Source organism: Dromiciops gliroides, chromosome 1, assembly GCF_019393635.1.
Source record: "Dromiciops gliroides isolate mDroGli1 chromosome 1, mDroGli1.pri, whole genome shotgun sequence".
Taxonomy (NCBI): Eukaryota; Metazoa; Chordata; class Mammalia; order Microbiotheria; family Microbiotheriidae; genus Dromiciops; species Dromiciops gliroides.
In genome coordinates, this window is record NC_057861.1 from 468,230,946 (window position 1) to 468,252,905 (window position 21,960).

The following is a 21,960-nucleotide window of genomic DNA, read 5'->3' on the forward strand; positions in this document are numbered from 1 at the left end:
TTTTTTATTTATTAATATCACAGAGGAAAATTTAAACAAGTTACACTATTTTAAAGCACATAATTAACATTTTAATATGGAAACCTCCTTCCCCTCTCCTACCACCCTACCCCCAACCATACTGCTTAATAATCTAAGAACATAAAAAGTAGCAAATAAAACAAATTTTGTCGTAGCTTTTATTGAGTGTTCACATGATGATTAGGCAATATTACTTTCTTACAAAGTTCCATTTTTTCTATCAAAAAAAACTGTAACCTTTATTATTACAAAAAAAACAGTACAAAAACATCCAAAATATTGAAAATGCTTTCCCTCTCCCTCACAGCACCATTATACAGAATAGAGAATTATCAATAATAGCACAATGATAGTTTAGATGGAGAAATCTCCAAATAACCTCCAGACACATAGTAGTTTATTTCTCCTTCTCACAAAAGCTTTCAAAAATAAAGACCAAGAAAAATCCAGTAACACAAAAATGGCAGAAAAATTTGAGGGATTTTTTAAAAAATCATACACATCATCAATGATTCACATTTTACAGAAAAGTTACGGATAAGATTTCTTTTATAAAACATGTTTTTCAGTGTCAAAAAAGAAATTAAGGCCATTAGGCTTCCAGCTTATAAATTCACATAAAGGAAATATAAAAATACTTTGTGCTTCTGAGAAGGTTCTGAGTGTATGTAGATAAGGATTACTGCAATTTTGTATTTTGAGAAAGATATTTGAATGGTTTACATAATTGCACAGCTTCTCTTGGATGGTGTTAGGTCTCCCTGATTAGGAAAGAAGAAGAAAAAAGTTATTGTGAGGAAAGAGAATCATAGAGTCTTAGATCTGGAGTGAGCCTTAGTAATCAAGTTCAGCCCTGTCCTAGTTTATAAATAGGGAGCTCGAGAACCAAGGATTATAAGGGACCTTCCAGTGACATGACCTGCCTTTTCTTGAAATCAACACCTGACTCACAGTTTTCTTCTTCACCCAATTTCCAACTATGAAAGACTCTCAGTCAATGACCCATATGACACTTTGACAAGTTTTTTACCCTCCACATCTACTGACCTTCATTCCAATTCTACACTAGCCACTGACCAATAACAACCATATCTCATCATGGGTATGGCACTGATTCTACCACTCAGATCTCAAAATTGATGCTCTCATCTCCATTCACAACTTTCTTACCCTTCAATTCTCATACTGCCATTACCTTAAACCTAGTGATGTCCTTATTGTTACTACCTACTTTATCTATTCCATCTCCATCATCCTAATTACACCTTAGTATTTACTTACTGGGCCTGGAAGACAGTCATTTTAATCTTGCCCTCACTGATATGCTACTCTTTCCCTTTTTGTATTGGTAGTTTCTAATTTTGGATTCTAGGTACTCTCGTCTTACTACTGTTCTCCTTTTATATTTCTCCTATCATATCACAGAACATTATTGGAGGGGAAAAGTCCTAAAACAAAGCAAAGTTGGCCCCATTATAAATTAATGTTACACACTTTTAGGGGCTCCCTACATTTTAGGGCAAGCTGAGTGATATCCATCCACACATGACAAAATAAAATTTTCCTATTTGCTGGGGAAAAAATTAATTAATTAATGTTACAGGGGCAGCTAGGTGGTACAGTAGATAGAGCACTGGCCCTGGAGTCAAGAGGACCTGAGTTCAAATCCGGCCTCAGACACTTGATACTTACTAGCTGTGTGACCCTGGGCAAGTCACTTAACCCCAACTGCCTCACCAAAAAAGGGAAAAAAAAAATAATGTTACAAACTCTTTAAAGAGCTGTTGCTATTATTCATTAATGCTTCTATTTATCTTCTGTTAATTCTCAGGAACACTCTCCAAAATGGCTATTGAAATCTTCTCCTGCATCCATAAGCTCCCATTGCTTCCTCCTTGAAACCCAATAACCTGTTATTGGAGGCAGCTAGGTGGTGCAGTGAATAAAGCACTGGCCTTGAATTCAGGAGGACCTGAGTTCAAATCTGGCCTCAGACACTTGATACTTACTAGCTGTGTGACCCTGAGCAAGTCACTTAACCCTCATTGCCTTGAAAAAAAGTTCACAATCAGCCAATAACCTGTTATCCTACTTTATTGAGAAAATCAAGGCCATTTGGCTTAAGCTCCCTCAGCTCTTATCTCTTATATTAATCTTTTAATTCTTCCTTCCTTTCTCTGAAGAAAAGCTTTGCCTTCTACTTTTCTAAGATTAATTCTAAAATCCTAGGCATTTCAGTGAATTCCCTTTCACTTTTTTGAGCTGAGATCATTTCGTTCACTGTGTACTCTCAACATTAACACAATTCCTGGCATGTGATAGGTACTTAATATTTGTAGAATGATCCTCTGATACCTTTTTCTCTCAATTATCCTCTACTTCCAGTCTTGGTAACACATCAGATTTTCTTCCTTCACTCTTTCTCCTGTTTTCAAATATGCCCAGGCCATCCCTTAACCCCTCAAGATTTCCCTGGACACCCCATGGCTCCCTCTAGCTATTCTATCTTTTATTAAATTAAGTTCACTGTTATACCTGTTCCAACTTATGGCATACACAGAGCATTACCTCCATTTCTTGTTCTTTTCCTAACCCCATCCAATCTGGCTTCTGTCTTTTCCTTTCATTTTCCTTAAACTGCTCTCTCAAAAGTCACTAGTGATTTTTCAAATCAACAAGTACAAAGTGCTTTTTTTTCCCCCTTCCCACAGTATATTATTCCCCTTGATTATTCAATTTGACTCTGTTGATCACCTTTTTCTTCCCTGAACCCTGGGACACATGCTATTCTGCTCTCCCAGTTCTATCCATTCTCCTTCTTCCTTCAATAATACTTCTTTTTCCTATACTTGGTGAGTACTTCAATGCTCAACACTTGGCCTTTTACTCTTTCCTTTTGAACATTCTCTAGCTATGTTCTGCCATTAACTCAAAAAAAATTGTCTCCCCACCAAACTGGCTTCCTAGTTAGATAAAGAATCCAATAGGACTTACTAGCTGTGTGACCCTGGGCAAGTCACTTAACCCCAACTGCCTCACAAAAAAAAAAAAAAACCACAAACAAACAAAAACAAACAAAAAACCCAGGGCAGCTAGGTGGTGCAGTGGATAGAGCACTGGCCCTGGATTCAGGAGGACCTGAGTTCAAATCCAGCCTCAGACACTTGACACTTACTAGCTGTGTGACCCTGGGCAAGTCAATCCTAATTGCCTCACTTAAAAAAAAAAAAAAGAATCCAATAAAGTAATTTTTCCTCTTGATACCTGAATATAGTTTATTCTTCCCAATTTATTTCTAAAAGGCTACATATGATCAAGGAACTTCTGATTAATCAAACACATTTCTGACTTGTTTTTAAATATATTTAATGTAATTAATATATTTTATTAATACAATTTAAAACAAATGAATAAAGTAATACCTGCTGGCGAGAGACATTTTCTTCCTCAAATGCTTCAATAACTTCTTTCCTTCCTTCTTCCTCCTCCTCCTCTTCCTCTTCAGGTAAAGTTGTTTTGAAGACTGTACTTCTTTGAGCAACCTCCTGAAAATAAAAAGTGATTTATTATTACAAATTTGAATAAGGTATGATATTTCTATTCATACAGGTTTACCATACTTGGCAACCTTTTCTGGGGGAAGGAGAGCATATTGACAGAAACAGTGACTGATATATTCATAGCTGGTAAAATAGTAACAGTAAGATAATCATCATTATGATTATCTTAAAATATAAAGAACCCAGTGGGAGAAATTAAAACCACATGAGAATAGGATATACATATTGTATTTATCATCCTGTCTATTTATTGGAGTAGTCTTAGGATCCTTTCAGTGAATCTTTTTTTTGGGGGGCGGGGGGAGGCGGGGCAATGAGGTAACCCTTGACTTGCCGGGGGTCACATAGCTAGTAAGTGTCAAGTGTCTGAGGTCGCATTTGAACTCAGGTCCTTCTGAATCCAGGGCCAGTGCTTTATTCACTGTGCCACCTAGCTGCCCCTCAGTGAGTCTTTAAGAAGCTAAGCAGCTATAAGAAATGATAAGCCAGAAAGGCCTAGAAAGACATGTATGAAATGATATATAGTGAAGTGAGCAGAACCAAGAGAACATTGTGCACAGAGACAGCAATATTGTTGGATGAAAAACTGTGAATGACTTGACTATTCTCAACAATCCCAATGGATGACTGATGAAACAGACCATCCACCTCCAAAGAAAGAGCTGGTATTGATGGAACAGACTGAAGCATGCTATTTTTCACTTTCATTTTTTTCAATCAAGTTTTCTTGTACAAAATGACAAATATGGTAATGTTTTACATATTCATACATGTATAACCCATATCTGATTGCTTGATGCCTCGGGGAGAAAGGAAGGAAGGAGGGATAAAAATTGGAACCCCAAATTAAAAGTAAAAATGTTTATTATAGTTTAAAAAAAAGAAACTAAGCAGTAAGCCAACACTTTTATTCAATTACAAAAAAGCAATTACATTACTCACCTGCATAATAATTTGCTGAACATTAAACATAAAAGAATAGCTATGGGATAACAAATTGCACTAGTATTTTTTTTTAAGTGAATAATCATTTTATCCAAGCAAAACAGCAAAGAGAAACTGGAGAAGTTCTACATATTTACTATAAAATACTGAAAAATACATAAGAATAAATAGGCTCATTAGTTGGGAGTGAGATTAAGATTTTGGTTCAAACCATAAGAGAAAAGCCACCTTCAGCGTGGACACTAGGTTGGATCACCTTTGTCCCAGTGGGCTTTGGTAAGTATAACTCTCTTAGTTTCATACACTGTCTACATTTATATTATTATCTCTATTATTTTATCTCTCACAGATTCTAGAGAACTCTAAGGAGTCAATGAAAATTAAGTAAAACAATACACTTAGCAAAGTTAAAGGATATAAAACAAATACACATAAATCAATATTTAAATATATTACCCCCCCAAAAAAAAATAGTAGGAAGAGATAGAAAAATGAATTCCAATTGAAATAACTACAGAATATAAATGTCTAGATGTCTAACAGGACATAAAGCAACCATAAGAATGCAGCAACAAAATACTCTTTACAAAAATAGACAGACCTAAGTAACTTAAAAATATTAACTACTCATGCCAAAGTGTAATAATGGAAAATGCTACCTAAATTAATTTACTTATTCAAAACTATACCAATCATTTACTGAGGATTATTTTATAGACCCAGACAAAATAATAATGAAATTGATCTGAACAGAAAAAGGGCCAAGAATCTCAAATGATGGAAAAAAGAAAGTAGGAAAGAAAGGGGCATAGCAATAACATTTAAAGAATTATTATTATTATATTTTTTTTGGCAGGGCAATGGGGGTTAAGTGACTTGCCCAGGGTCACACAGCTAGTAAGTGTTAAGTGTCTGAGGCTGGATTTGAACTCAGGCACTCCTGAATCCAGGGCCGGTGATTTATCCACTGTGCCACCTAGCTGCCCCTCTTTTTTTTTTTTTTAAACTATGTATTTGTTTTTTCAGCTTGACACTTAAATGTTTACATCTGGTCCTACCCTAATTAGGATTTATCAGCAGGTAGTCAAGTGAGAAGCACCAAAGAACACTGACCTAATGCCAGTGTATAAAAACTGAGAAACACAAAGGAAGAATCAGATCAAAGCCCTGGTTTCTTCCTCCTAAGGCATAAAAAACAACAAGGATCACCACCTGGCATTCCAGAGTTACATTCAATAGAATTCCTAACTTGCATTAGAGAAACTCCAGATTTCTGAAAAGGGAATCTTCTTTTGCCCCCGGCCTTCTGGCTGTGCCACCAAGACACTCATTCTGCTTCAGGCTTTTTCTGGCTGTCCTCCATCTGCTCTGACTTTTGACTTCCTTGGATCCTTTTAAGTCCCCACTAACCACCCCCCCTACATACAGGAAGCCTTCCCTGCATTAATTATCTCCTATTTATGTTGTATAGGACTATTTGCATGTTGTCTCTCCTATTTAGATTCTAAGCTCCTTTAGGGCAAAGACTACTCCCTTGCCTCTTTTTGTATCTCCAACACTTAGCACAGTGTCTGGCATAGAGCAGACTTAACTCGAAGGAGAGGAAGGTATATGGCACAGAGCCACAAATTTTAAAAATCAAGATTACCAAATTGGCAATGGTTTCATTTCAAGGCTGATTCCTTAAAAATGTTGTTTGTTAAGGGCTAGGGGGAAATAATGGAGGGAGAAATCAATGTAAAATTCTGATGCTACTTTACTTTCCAGTCCTATTTCTACTTTCATTATGAAGCAATCATCAAATTCAGATGAGTTTTACAAGTCTTTTCTAAGACAAACAATTAACAAAAATTGATTTATCTATATATGCTTTGGGTTCACCTTCAGGATCCATACGTATATTTACTTTCCTCTAATTCTTAAAATGTGGTCACAATTTTATAATTTACGCCATGCAGGGGATAGAATAGTGGTGTCAAACTCAAACAGAAATGGTGGCCATCAAAGTGTACAAAGTGGCTGCATATTGACTTAGAAAACCATGTAAACCACATTCTGTTGTAATTTTTGTGTTAAATATTTCCCAATTACATTTTAATCATTTGGGCCACAGTTAGGCATGTGCCCCTGCACATCTCTAGTGTCGAAGACTAAATTCAGAGTCAGAGAACTAAGTCTGAAGAGCAGTTCTAAAGCATAAATCAACACCAACAGTCATGAATAAGCTGCCTTGGCTCTGAATTATTAGCTTAATTACAATTAAAATTATTAGTTTAATTATTTGTATGCCTGAACTGACAACTTTGAAGAGAAAATCCTACTGCAGCTGTTATTAATGAAATAAAAGATCATAGGATTATAGATTTTAAAGCTCTAAGGAGTAGGGCAGCTAGGTGGCGCAATGGATAAAGCACTGGCCCTGGATTCAGGAGTTCCTGAGTTCAAATCCGGCCTCAGACACTTGACACTTAGTAGCTGTGTGACCCTGGGCAAGTCACTTAACCCCTACTGCCCCACAAAAAAAAAATAATAATAAAAAAAAGCTCTAAGGGATCTTAGAGGCCTTTATTTTACAGATACACAAACTGAGACAGAGATTAAGAGACTTGCTAGGGCCAAACAAATCATAAATGTCTGTGGAATGATTTGAACCTAGGTCTTCCTCAATCTAAACCCAATGCCCTATTCATTATACAACACCTGCTTCTAAATCAGGGATTCTTAACCTGGAGTCCAGGAATTTGTTTTTGAAAAAAAAATTCTGAAAACCATATTTTAATATGTGAGAAATCATTATTAATAATCAATATCTTTGGGGATCCAGTGTTATCCCCTTCTTAGTCCTTTCTCCTCCCTTTTCCCCCCATCCAAAGTCCAGTTCTCCCTGTAAGATTCATCTGGGTCTGGGGGGCAGCTAGGTGGCGCAGTGGATAAAGCACTGGCCCTAGATTCAGGAGGACCTGAGTTCAAATATGGAGTCAGACACTTGACACTTACTAGCTATGTGATCCTGGGCAAGTCACTTAACCCTTATTGCCTTACCCCACCAAAATAAACTCATCTGGGTCAAGCTCAACCCAAATTTACAAAGAATCTTTGGTGGAAGCAAATCCATTTATCTAGAGCAGGGTTTCTTAAACTTTTCCCACTCATGACCCCTTTTAACCTAGGAAATTTTTATGTGACCCTAGGTATATAGGTATACATAACCTTTAACTGTTGCCAAATTTGTTGTAACACACATTCAGTTACTTGACCCCATATGGGGTCGTGACCCACAGTTTAAGAAGCTAAGAGGTGGATGGCTGAAAGACTGTACTGATGAGATTTAGCCTATACCAAACCACACCTAAGTGGAAACTATTGTGCTCTGATCGGCTTAGGTGGGGGTCTACATTCTTTCTCTGATGTCATTCTTCCCAAGGTTTGAGTGACCAAGCCTTATACCCCTGACTTCATTTTAATAAAACACAACTAAAATCATGTCAAACAATTAGATTTGATTGCTATGTGACCTCCTACAGTTAGAAGGGTATGTAAACTGTGACCCCACTGCCATTAGGGGTCTTTGGTCAGAGAGATGGCCAATGACCATCCTTTTATTAATAATCTGCTGGCCTATTAATAAAAATTATTAAATTACCCAGAAACCATGTCTCTCATTTTTTAAATTGTCACAAATATAACTGGTTTCCTTAGTAATCCTATTTATTTTCATTGGGATTTGGACTCCACTATCATCATACTTCTCCAAGAATACAATAGATTAGGTATTCACAACTCTTGAGTACCCTTTGCCACTTTGGAGGGGTGGGGGAAGAAAAAGAAATCCCCAAATCTCCATTTAAAGAGGGCTCCCAAACCAGCTGGCTCTTCATTTCCTACCCCATAACACTCCTGGGATTGGACTCCACCACTGGACTCCTTCCCCCCTCATTCCCCTTCCAACACTTCTCAGCTTTCTTCTGTATGCTGTGCTCCTTGAGGGCAGGACTGCCTTTATTTTTCTTATTTCTATCCCTAGTCACTTAGCAAGAGCATATAATAAGAGCTTAATAAATATAAACTATTATATGCATTATTTTGAGACTGTAAAGTGAACTATGCCACAAAGCAGATTAAGAATTCTTGTTCTGTTTGGTTTTGTTTTTTTTTTTGCAGGGCAATGGGGGTTAAGTGACTTGCCCAGGGTCACACAGCTAGTAAGTATCAAGTGTCTGAGGCCGGATTTGAACTCAGGTCCTCCTGAATCCAGGGCTGGTGCTGTATCCACTGCGCCACCTAGCCGCCCCCTAAGAATTCTTGTTCTACATTATCTTACCTCTCCCTGAGAATTTTTTAATATAACCTTTACATCTTCACCAGTACCCCAAGAGTTCTGGTTTTTCCAGATGAGGTCAGTGGGAGGAGATGCAGTTACTCCAGCATTTGCAGCCCAAATCTGGGAAATAAGAAAGAACATAATTATACACAAAGCCCCTACCTTTCTCATGATATTAATGAACAAGTCATTTCACCTCTTGTTGTTTTCTGACCAGGAAAATTAGGCAGGTGTTAATAGACAATTTCTAGGGTCTCCTCCAATGTTAAAATCATATGATCTTATAAAATATAGAGAGCTGCAACAACTCAAAAGCTCAATTACTTTCTCTGAGTTGTCGTTGTGGGGAGGGGAGGAAGGAAAGGAAGTCCACTGTTACAGAGGTATTCTGATGCCCAGGAAGTGTTCCCTTCCAGGAAGTTGTGTCCAAACCAAACTGTTTTGTTGGGCTGCCACCAATACACCTCAAGCATGAAGAGATAAATATCTGAGTCTTCTATATTACAAATGAGGAAGGGCATCTTACCAGCCCTTCAGTCCCAGGGCATGCATAGGCAGCAGCATGGGCAAGGGGTGAGATGCATACCTCCGATAAAAGAGCACAGAGCTCTAGGTCTCAGTCCTTATATCTGTTGTTGCTGGGCAGATTCAAAGGGAGCAAGTGGGAGAGGTGATATTAAGAGCAATCAATCAGCAGTTGGCCCAGACTTCTTCCTTATCAATCACAAGAGCATTGTGATTAGGTAAGCTGGTTACCTTTGCAATACCTGCATTAGATAATTTGCTAAACATGATCAAGAAAGCCTTGTATTACCTGCCTAAAGGAAGCTAACTAACCACTTACTGGGTAAATAAAAGCTACCTGGCACATAAATGGGTCAATGGTGAAAACTTCTCTACTTTCCATCTGCAGTTCTGTTTGGTCTGAACTCCAAAGAACAAGACACCCCCTTTCCAGTTACAAGTGTTTCATTTTATTCCAGTATCAAACCTAAACTACTGAGTGAGGCCCTTCCCAGAACAAGGAGAAAACCTTCTTTCCATATGATGAAAAACATTTCTCTAAAAAGTATACCAATAATATTTATGAGGTATAGTATCTGTGATATTACCTTCCATTTACTGTGTGTGTGAATGCATGTGTGTGTATATATGTGTATATATAAAAATGTATATGTATATGTTTATATGCTGGTTTGCATACTGTCTTCATTATAACATGAAATCCTTGAAGGTAGAGACCATGTTTCTGGCCTCTTTTTTTTTACTGCCAGTGCTCAAAAGGAGTGGCTGGCATTTAAAAAAATGCTTGTTGACTGACTGATGATTCCAGCATATACTAAGACAGAAATGTTTCAGTTTTTAATTCCAAATTAGGCTAAAATTTCAAATCTCTTTGATGCCAAGCACAAACAGCCAACATGAAAAGCAACATCCCATCTGACTTTCTGTGCCCTTGAATTTCAGAGATTGGGAAAATTAATTATCTTAAACATGTTTCAACAAAGCATGGTTTCCCAAATGAGATTTGAGTTACACTAGTAGTCAAAGTAAATAGCTCTTCTGTATTCACAAAGTAAAAAGGAGAATCCAAATTTAGTTACTCATCCTTTGAGTTAAACCACTATAAGCCAATAGAGAAATCTAAAAGGATAAATATTTCTGTCAGTAACTGAAAAGAGGGAGGGGAAAGGTCATCCAAGATATTAAAATGCTTACTTTTTTTTTTTTAAAGAAAGAATGGATTTCTAATAATAAGAAATATTTAAACAGGAATTTAAGATGGTGGGTGGAGGTATTTATAATCAGGAAGACCTAGATTCAAGACCTGTATCTGATACATATTTGTTCTGTGGCCCTGGGCAAATTGATCTGAATTGTTAGATGGAACTTCATTATTAAGACCTCCCTACCCTAATGAAATCACAGCTAGACCACCCTCACCGCCACTGCCACCCTGCCCCTATCCCAATCTAATTAAGACATTGAGCTAAGCTTATTTCCAGCAAGAAAAAAAAAAAGTCACTTACTGTGACAGTCTGGCCTGCCTTCAGTACAAATCTTGAGGTATATTTATAACTGACAGATGTATCTCCTATTTTTCTGATCATCTCCCAGCCTCCCATTGGTTGATCCTAGGCACAGAATAAATGAAATAAGATTGTTTCAAATATATAGAAAGATGGTTGATAACTTAAGCGTCTAAATCTACTCAAACAGGCTGACTTAGCAAATGGAAGATTCTTTATTTCTTTGCTTGTGGTTTTCAAGGTTTACATTTTTGCATTCTGGAAAAAAAGGACCTCTCATTTGGCAAGATGAATTTCTGCATGAAATTCACAATTAAAAGTTAATCTTAAAATAACATTTATTAAAAAAAAAGATAAACCCCCCAAACACCTGTTCTATTTTACTGTTAAATCAAAGAGAAGTACAGGTCTAGTGTGGAAAAAACCCTAAAGAGTATAAGCCCTCCTAAATCCTATTAAGATGAAAAAGGTTTTAAAAAATAAAAAATTAATTTAAAAATTAAAAAAAAAAGATGAAAAAGGTTTGAGTCAGGCTGAATTTTGTGGATGCATTTTTCAGACAAAAAAATTCTCAAGGATCATAAAGTGTACAGGGGTTAAGAGCTGTGTTATTGGAGGAAGTACTTATCAACAACAACAAAAAATCAGATATCTGAAAGTTTATAGTATAAATCAGGTAGGTCCTTAAATTTATAATAGCACCACTATCTCAGCTGTCAAAATCACAATTACAAATGTCATATATCTGATGGTTTTAAGACTTTTAAAAATTAAACACAAGCTTAAGGAGGAAAAAAAATGTCTTCTTATCTGAACCTATTACTCATTCTTCTTATCTAAGATTATTACAATAATTTCTTCATCCAGGACAGGCCTAGGGAATATATTTGGTAGGTCAGCACTTCTGACTTTCCAAAGGTTTAAAACTTATTGGCATTGGGGGCAGCTAGGTGGCGCAGTGGATAGAGCATTGGCCCTGGAGTCAGGAGGACCTGAGTTCAAATCCGGCCTCAGACACTTAATACTAGCTGTGTGACTCTAGGCAAGTCACTTAACCCCAATTGCCTCACAAAAAACAAAAACAAAAACAACTTATTGGCACTGATTTTGCATGGAGGTAGAGTCTTTTGAAATTATTCTTGCACTAAATCTGAAAGTTATCCACATACTATCCAGTCAGTACATTATCATGCTAATCAGCACAAATTTCACACTGGAAACTTCAAGAAAAAAGTTACTTAAGTTTCCAAATAGCTGAGTTACTTAAAGCTCCAAAATTCCTGGAAAACAGAACTGGTTAGTTGTGGCTACATGGTCTCTGTGACTTTTGGTACTATAACAAGGAACCCCATAACCTCTTTACAGGGTTAGCTTGATCAATTCTGTCCAAGCACTCATCTACCAATACAATATTTTAAAATAACCCATAGTGGGCAGGCAAGAGATGGTTTCTACATAAACCGGACAGGTACTTGCCCTTGACCTAAAATTTTTGCAAGAGGGCAGCATATACTGAATTCTGACCATAACAGTTTCATCTTTGGTAATCTCCATTCTATTTCCTCTTACAATGCTAGACTCCCTATTATAGTCCTGATTTGCATACTGCTGAGGTGATAAAGAGACAGATACTTAAATACCAAATTATCTGGTATATTCATAGGAAATTGTCATAGGAAATTCAGAAAAAGTGCTGATAACATAGTATAAAAACTAGACCTTTATTTTTTGAATCAGTATGTTCTCAAACTGTAGCAGAAAGAAATATTTTTGCTTTTTGTTTACATATAATAACAGTATTCTTTTATTTGTTAACTTAAAGGAAGGGGGCAGCTAGGTGGCGCAGTGGATAAAGCACCGGCCCTGGATTCAGGACTCCCTGAGTTCAAATCCGGCCTCAGACACTTGACACTTAACTAGCTGTGTGACCCTGGGGAAGTCACTTAACCCTCATTGCCCTGCAAAAAAAAAAACCAAACAAACAAACAAAAAAAGAAATGGAAAGGTCCTTAGAAGTCATCTAGTTAAAAAAATAAATAAATAAAAATGTCATCTAATTTAAAGGAAAAAAACATCTCTATAAGGACCTGGTCTGTACTCATAATTTTTTTTTTTGGAATTAAACTATCCAAAGAATTTTTAATGCATTAATTTGCCATAACAAAACTTTTAAAACAGCAGATACATACATTTGTATTTAATTTGAACTTCAATGGTTAAGTCACTTTAAACACAGAAGCTATTTAAAGAGTATAGGAGAGAGGGTCTAGTGAGAGGAAAGGGATACTAATTTCAAAAGCTTATGTGAGGGGCAGCTAGGTGGTGCAGTGGATAAAGCACTGGCCCTAGATTCAGGAGGACCAGAGTTCAAATCTGACCTCAAGACACTTGACACTTACTAGTTGTGTGACCCTGGGCAAGTCACTTAAACCTCATTGCCCCCCCCCCCCAAAAAAGCTTATGCAAAATGATAAGCAGATTTCAGAAAAATTTAGAAAGACTTAAGTGGACTGATGCTGAGTGAAGTAAGCAGAACCAGGAGAACACTGTACACAATAACAGCAACACTGTGAGATGATCAACTGTGATAGACTTAGCCCTTCTCAGCAATACAACGATCCAAGACAATTCCAAAGGACTCATGATGGAAAATACTCTCCACATCCAGAAAAAAGAACTGTGGAATCTGAATGCAGATTGTACCATACTGTTTCTACTTTTGTTGTTGTTTTTTTCTTTTTTGAGGATTTTCCCATTTGTTCCGATTCTTCTTTTACAACATGACTAATGCAGAAATATGTTTAATGAGATTGTGCATATATAACTTATATCAGATTGTTTTCTGTCTTGGGGAGGGGGAAGAGAGGGAAGGGGAAGGGATGAAGGGCAAAAAATTTAGAACTAAAAATCTTACAGGGGCAGGTAGGTGGTGCAGAGCACCGGCCCTGGATTCAGGAGTACCTGAGTTCAAATCCAGTCTCAGACATTTAACACTTACTAGCTGTGTGACCCTGGGCAAGTCACTTAACCCCAACTGCCCCGCAAAAAAAAAAAAAATCTTATAAAAACAAATGTTGAAAACTGTCTTTATATGTAACTGGAAAATAATAAAATACTTTTATTATTTTTTTAAAAGCTTATGCAAAGAAAAGAAGTTATGCAAAGTCAAAGATACTGTTTCGAACAACCTAATTCATCAAGCATCAAGCCTTTTGAAGGAAGTAGGTGCACAATTTTATTTTACCTGTTCAGAAGTGTTCTTTAGGCAAATAAATTTTCCATCAACATCTATCTTTTCAATGCAAACATTTCCAGTGGCTGAGGCTGAATGAGAGATGCTGATGCTACTACTGGCCTCTGATTCTTCCACATCAACTCTTTTCCTCTTTCCTTTAGTCGTACGCACACTTTGGCTGGAAGATGCTCTTGACACTGTTACACGAGAAGAAGGGGTTGGAGAAAGCTTCAACCTATATAAAAAAGGTGAAAGGTTCACTTGATGCTTTCATGGTGTATATTATCCATTCCCAACTAAAATAGAAGGTGATTAGCTTTCCAAAAGAAAGTACTCTTAAGTTTTTGCTATATAATACTGGTGTGCAAATAACGAAGATTACCCTAGATTGTACTTCTGACTCCAAACTCACCTGAAGTCAGTTACTTCACATTTATTGATCAGATTCCTCACCTTTAAAATGAGAACAAAAATAATCAAAAATTTTCCTGTTACTATCGAAATCAGCAGAATTGGGGAACTGGGGACTGCATATTATTATTATTACAATTTTCTTTCTAGTTCTTATATAAAAGCATACATTGAAAAGGATGGCTTCATAGAACAATCACGAAATGTTACATTTCTTTATTGTCTTAGGTTTTAAAGTTTCCCTTAATTCTGCATCATAAACCTTTACCACAAGAGTTGGCAGTAACACTATCAGAACATATTAATAGAATTTTTTTTTACTCTATTTAGTCTCTGTAATGCCTTAAAATATGTTTTTAAACTTGTCTAAAGTTCCATAGGAAATCTCATACTGGAAGACATAACCTAGCAGCAAAATGTGCTGTTTTTCTGAAACATTTTGTGTTTAGAAGAGAGAACAATGATCTATTATTCTCTTTTTTGAAAGCTTTAAAAGAAAAAATTTCTTTCTTTAAAAAAAAAAAATCACAAAAAGGTAGGAAGACAACTTTCCAGTGGCACTTCATTTCTTACCTTTCTTCCTCAACCTCCAATAGTTTCCTGTATGCACGAATTTCCATATCTAGGGTTAACTTTACATCTAGAAGTTGCTCATATTCATTTAACTGTTGCTGCATTTGATTCCTTATCTCTGCCATTTCTCTTTCTTTATCAGACAGCAGTCGTCGAGAGTTGTCTTTTTCTTTAACAAGTAAATCTTCCAGCTCTTGCATCCTATCCAAGCATGCTCTGTACTGTAAATGCAAAGAAAAATATAAGGATTTTCTGAAGAAATTCTAATCTACAGAATCAACCACTAACAAGTTGGAAAACAAATAAATTTTACATACACATTAAGCAAATCTAGGTAGCTAGATATTGTATTATATATACCAAGTGGACTGAATCAAAGAAAGCTCATTTTCAAGAAAATTAAGCCCCATGTCTTTAAAATATATATTACACTGGCAGCTAGGTGGCGCAGTGGATAAAGCACCGACCCTGGATTCAGGAGGACCTGAGTTCAAATCCAGCCTCAGACACTTGACACTTACTAGCCATGTGACCCTGGGCAAGTCATTTAACCCTCATTGCCCCGCAAAAATTTTTTTTTTTTAATTTTAATTAAAAAAAAAATACATTACACTGACCAAAATGTACTAAATAAAATGTGGTGTGCTTACAATTTTTCTCTAAATTTGAGCTCCCTATATTTTGCATTTATAGAAATATTTGTATTGGGAAACTGGAAATCATACCAATTATACAAATCTAAATTGAGCAAAACACTAGATGATAATTTGATACCTCAAAGGTATTAAATAAAAGTAAAGATGTGAATATGTGAAATATTTAGAAATGAAGGAGCAGCTAGGTGGCACAGTGGATAAAGTACTGGCCTTGGATTCAGGAGGACCTGAGTTCAAATCCAGCCTTAGACACTTAACACTTACTAGCTGTGTGACCCTGGGCAAGTCACTTAACCCTCATTGCCCCCCCCCCCCAAAAGAAATAAAGAAAGAGAGAAAGGAAGGAAGGAAAAAACAATTCTGGTTGTATATGTGTTTGTATTTTAAAAAAAAAAACCAACCCTGCAGAATCAAATCCCTCATATTAGAAACAAGTCTATCCTGAAATAAGCTTCTTCTATAAATATGGATTAATATAATACTCCATTAGGAAAGCACTACCAGGATGTTTCCTAGGTGTTTCATGTTATCACAACATCATCAATTCCTAAATTTCAGCAAGTCTAATATGGTATTTTTTTTCCAGTTTTGTTCTTTTTTAAGTAGAAGTTTACCCTAGTTTTTAAGTAGAAGTTACTATAGTTGAGGGGATAAAATGGCAACTCAGTCAAATGAAAAATGAGAAATTATACATGCTCTAGCGAACAATTCATCTCTGAAAACCTACACAGTCAGTAGGTAATCTTACAATTTTTCCCATGAAAGAAAAATCTCTTCATCAACAGAAAGTGCTAAGAATAAACTTGAAGAGACTAATTAAAGGGTCAAACCCAAACATTGGAACAAAAGAGAAAGGGTGTCTTTTTTTTTTTACTTTTGTCTAAAAATTAACATAAAAATCACAGTAACACATGTATAACCTAAATCTAATTGCTTACTGCCTCAGGGAGTAGGGAGAAAAGGGAGAGGACAGATAAAATTCTTTTCTATTCTTTTCTTTTTTTGTGTGGGGTAATGAGGGTTAAGTGACTCGATTAGAGTCACATAGCTTGTAAGTGTCAAGTATCTGAGGCTGGCTTTGAACTTAGGTTCTCCTGAATCCAGGACTGGTGCTTTATCCACTGTGCCATCTAGCTGCCCCCAGAGGACAGATAAAATTTGGAACTCAAAACGTTAAATAAAAATGTTTATTATTTTTAAAATAACGTAGCAACATTTACTCTGTAATAAGATGATACAATGAAAATCCAACAGTTTTCCATGTTATGATTAAGTTTGCTATACCAAACCTCTCTCCATATGGGCTTGTGACTTTAAAGGTATTGAATCTGTCCTTGATGAACTTATTAATACCTTTGTTGAATTGTCTCAGCCTGCTATGGGTGAAGTAAAATTCCTTTTATTAACAGTCAAATCTTCTACAAGTGCTTCATTTTGTTCTGATACAGAACCTCAACTACAGGGGACAAGTCTATGTCAGGTCTTTCCTACAATACTTACCCTTTATCAACACTATAAAAATGAACATTTTTGAAAGACTTAAAAACTCTGATAAATGCAATGATCAATGAAGATTCCAGAGAAATTCACCTCTTAACAGAGAGGTGAGCCAATAAAAATGAAAATGAGATATGTAATTGTATATAATCAATGTGTGAATTTTCTTTGCTTGACAATGCTTATTCTTTTCTTTTATGGGGGGTTGGGGGAAAGAGGAAGGGAGAAGCAATAAGTAAACAAAAAACCCCCAAACAAACCTGAATGCAACATAACTTACTGGGGCACACAAAGAGATTATTAGAGTTTAGCAGCATAGTTATGCAATGTGCTTCTAGCCACTGCCTGTTTCTACTGTTCTTATTCTCTTGCCCATGCATGGAGCAGTTGGAAATTCTCTGGTCAATTCTTTCCACATGTATATAATTTACAAATCAAAAAATAAATCTCTCTCACCTCAAAATATTTTGACTGATATGGGTGCTCAAACAAAAAAAAATTTGAGAACTACATAATTACTTCATTATGTTAATGAATCAAATAAACAATTATGTGTCACCTAACCCAAAGTATAAATTATGGAAGTATAGGGATTTAACAAAATAAAAAAGATAAAGCCTATTTCCTTTTTTTTTATCCACACTTCAAATGTGAATAGTATGTGATATGCAACTGCTAAAAAGGAGCATAGAACTAATTACTGGAACAGGGCGGAGGGATTGGAAAAGGGGGAGATAGCTGAAAAGGCTCATTTCAAATGTAATATTCTTTATAAATCTTTAGATATAGAGAAACAAAAAAAAGTTTTTTTATTGTGGTTAGTTGTGGAAAGGGAACAAATTAAAGCACTTAAAATCATAGACAAAGAAACTGAAATTAACCCAGGATATCTCAAATTACTTTAAATTTGTAACACTGCTAGGTGATTAAAAATGCTAGGCTTCAGTCTCAGCTTTGTCATTAACTAGTTATATGACTCTGAAGAAATCATAGGCTCTTTGAGCTTTTTTTTGGGTTTCTTCTAAAAATGTCCTCTAAGGTACTAAGTTCCCTTTAGGTAAAAAATTATATGATTTCCTTTGCTCCTGGCTTCTTGGGTTCCTTACTATATTAAAGTTTTAATGGAAATCATCCTATTAGTTCCTCATGGGTTTGGAATTGTTTGAGTGTCCAAAGTATAGGCTGTTAATATTTTTTTCCCCCTAAAACAAAATAGGAAAGGAATGGAGATTAAAGATGAAAATAAGTTATAAAGTATCTTCTTCTGTCCAGCACGTCAAAAAGACAAAGCTATATATTAATCCAATCTAGAATGAGAATTATTCTAATAGGTGAATATTCACTCCTGCCCAACTAAACCTCTGTTTGCAAAGCCCCAATTTTACTTTTGCCATTGGTCCCAGTAATACTTGTTGCTGCATCTTGCTGCTGGGGCTGCTCACCACCAAAACCATCTTATGTTCTTTACTTTTATAGGACTGACTACAAAGGTGAAGGCAAAGAGTGTAGAGTATGGGGAAAGGTTAAGGAGTGAAATGATAGCAAAAGAGCAGGTCTGGGGTTGAATGTATAATAACTAGTGTTTCATCAAGGAAACATCCCGTGTTCCTTGAAGAAACAAAGGGGGGAATGTGGTAAGATTATTGGAATTTGGGTGACTCATTTGGAGGGACCACACCTGGCCTACCCTGAAGTGACATATGCTGCTGAGGTCAGAAGGAGAAACCACTCTCCATAGGCAGTTTTTGAAGGACCTAAGATTAAACATTCTCTATGGGGAACTTGCTGTTCTTGCGGAGTTATCTTCCCTCCCGGTGGCATGAGCAGCAGCAGAAGTGGCAGACGAATCCTTCAGGCCTGGCTGCAAGCTGTTCTTTCCATTGAAGCTACAATCCCCAGGTGGTGAGTTAAAATATGAGCTCTGCTCTTTTGAATAGACTCAGGTTAGAGCTAGGAGGATTACCCGTATTTCTTTTTCCCTATTCCCTTATCTTTGATTTTATTAATTTCATCTTTGCTGTTTATTTTATTCTCATTAATAAAACCTGATTCATTTGTGGAACAGAGGCTGTTAGGCTCCTTTCTTATTGGTCTGGGAGAAATATCTAAAAAGGCAGTTCGGAGGGGAGAGAGCTTTGAACCTAGAGGTCCCTCATTATTTCCGGGACCCCAATATTTTGGTGAGCCACCCAATTAACTCTCCATATATTAAATTTGGCCCCCACACTAGATTCAACTTTTGACCCAAACCCACAAATAAATAAGATGGTATATTGGTGTGTATATACATACATACATTTGCCACAACTGTACTCCAAAGGAGCTACTGATGAGAATGACAAAGGAACAAAAACGTCAGTCTCAGCAGTGTGAATTTTTCAGGGATCTGGATACAGTGTGTGAGACTTGTATTTCTCTGATGTCCAAATGATTATTATTTAACCTCAAAGCATAAGCTGGCTCCCCTCCTAGAAGATGGAGGGAGGGAACTCCTTACAAAGACAAAATAAACTCTTTAAGGTTAAAAAAAAAAGTATCTGAAGAGGCAAAAGAATATCCTGATGTGGTAAGAGAAAGAAAGGTAGAAGCTTAGTGAGAAAAGAGAAGGGCCGCTGAACACTTAGAGCAAAATAATAGATTAGACTTGATACCTTTCCTAAAGAGAAGCTAGAATAGGGCTATGGTGAGAACCAGGTGAGGGATTAATTATCTTGCAAGAATCAGGGGGAAAAGAGAGAAAGTCAGAGATTCTCTTCTGAGGGGTAATGAAGTTGCTCTTTATCAAAACAGAGGTCTGATATATATATATAGTGCATTACCAAGAACTTCTGAAACCAGATGACAACTATCTGTTTTGGGGGACTCATGTAGCTGTTTTATATTCAATAAAAATTATATTCAATTATATTCAATAAAAAGCCAATAAAAAAGGATTAGCAATTAATTGGAGACCTAATAACTTTGTCCTGAAAGAATAGGTGGGTAAAAGAACAAATCACAGAAACAATTGATAATAAAGAAATAAGGCAACATACCAAAATTTGGGGGATAAAGCCAAAATAGTTCTTCTGGGAAAATGTATATCTCTAAATACTTTCATCACTGCAGAGTCAAGATGGTGGAGTGAAAGATAGCATTTTTGCCTTAGCTCCTCCACAACAACTTAAAAAGTTCACCAGAATGAATTTTGATCAAGAAAGAAAAAAAGTCACAGTATAAGTCATTTTTAGCAGCCCAGAGCAACTTAGGAAGATAGACAGAGAGGTTTACAGATACCAGAGCAGGGGCTGGTCAGAGACAGAGTATAGCAACAGAAGCATGGCAACAGGCAGAAATAGCAGTGGCCAGCAGTGGCAGCAGCAACAGCAATGGGGAGCAAGCAGGCTAGCACCCACCAACAGTTAGGGAACTGAACACCTGTGTAGAAAGAGATTTCAGGAGACTTCTGCAGTAGCAGTGGATTGAGGAACAGGAGCCATGTGCCAGTTCTTTTTCTGACAACTGCCTATTCATATCCCATGATCAATTATCAGTTGGGATGACTCTTGTTGTCATAAATTTGGCTCATTTCCCCATATATTTGTATATATAATATGTATAAAAATATTTATAGCAGCTCTTTTTATAGAGGCAAAGAATTGGAAACTAAGAGGATGCCCATCAATTGGGGAATGGCTGATTAAGGTCTATGAGTGCAATGGTATATTATTATTCAGTGAGAAATGATAAAGCAGATGATTTCAGAAAAAACCTGGGAAGACTTATATGGAGTTAGGCAAAGTGAAGTGAGCAGAACCATAAGAACAATTTGCACAGAAATAGCAATATTGTAAAAAAAACAACAACTGTGAATGACTTAATAACTCTGATCAACACAATGATCCACCACAATTCCAAAAGACTTATAAAGAAAAATGCTATCCCTGTCCAGATAGAAAAGTGATGAACTCCAGAGTCCAGACTGAAGCATATTTTTGTTTTCTTTTTGTTTTGTTGCTTTTTCCTAAGTGATTTCTTAAAATTTATTTTTCTTCGCCAGTGGGATCTGAGGTGGAAGAAGAATAAAACTCTGATAACTGGAAAAAAAAATTTATATACAAAAATAAAAGTTACTCACCTACCACTCAGTACTAGTTGCTACTGGATGGATGTTGCAAGGTCATACCATATCACCCTTTCCCAACAATTGCCTATTATGAAATGGGTGATACATGATGGTCACTCTTTATAAGGTGGATATGGCATAGCCTCTCTCAGTTGTGTGTGCCTTTCAAAACAAGTTATGGGAAACCAGCCAAGTTAGGGAAATAAAAGGAGATAGGACAATTGACCTCTCCACTATAACTATTCCACAAAGATCTGGAAAATGCACTAAACCAAGTCCTGATTGGGAAATCTAAGAAAAATGTCATAGTAAGTCATTTTTCCACTTCATGAGCATGAGACAGAGAGAACTGTGAATACTAGAAACAAGGTCTAGTCAAAGAAGAGGCCATGCAGCCTTCATGTACAAAGAATGAACAAGGGAGTGAACAAGAGCCTGCTCCACCACTAAGGACTAGAGCAAGAAGAGGTCCTAGATATGGCACACAGAGACCTGACCTTGTGCAGGGAGCAGAAACAAGTGGTGTCAACACTGTCAGTCACTTTCCTTTGACCTAGCCAGGTCCCAGATGCAGTGTGGACTGATAAGAGGACCCATGACTACAAG

General features: G+C 36.5%; 1 protein-coding gene across 5 annotated transcripts in view; it reads right to left on the bottom strand.

Moving 5' to 3' along the window:
• LMNB1 (lamin B1) overlaps positions 1-21,960 on the bottom strand; it is a 63,245-nt gene continuing 41,285 nt past the window's right edge. For 4 of the 5 annotated variants that reach the window (XM_043979427.1, XM_043979428.1, XM_043979431.1 and 1 more), the window contains 6 exons: positions 15,097-15,317; positions 14,122-14,347; positions 10,878-10,982; positions 8,848-8,967; positions 3,444-3,566; positions 1-782 (listed from right to left, as the gene is read on the bottom strand). In XM_043979427.1, the coding sequence (XP_043835362.1) occupies positions 741-782; positions 3,444-3,566; positions 8,848-8,967; positions 10,878-10,982; positions 14,122-14,347; positions 15,097-15,317 (837 nt within the window). In that variant the 3' untranslated portion in view covers positions 1-740. Of the gene's footprint in view, positions 783-3,443; positions 3,567-8,847; positions 8,968-9,433; positions 9,562-10,877; positions 10,983-14,121; positions 14,348-15,096; positions 15,318-21,960 lie in introns of those variants that run through there. The other variant, XR_006354228.1, reaches the window with a different exon arrangement.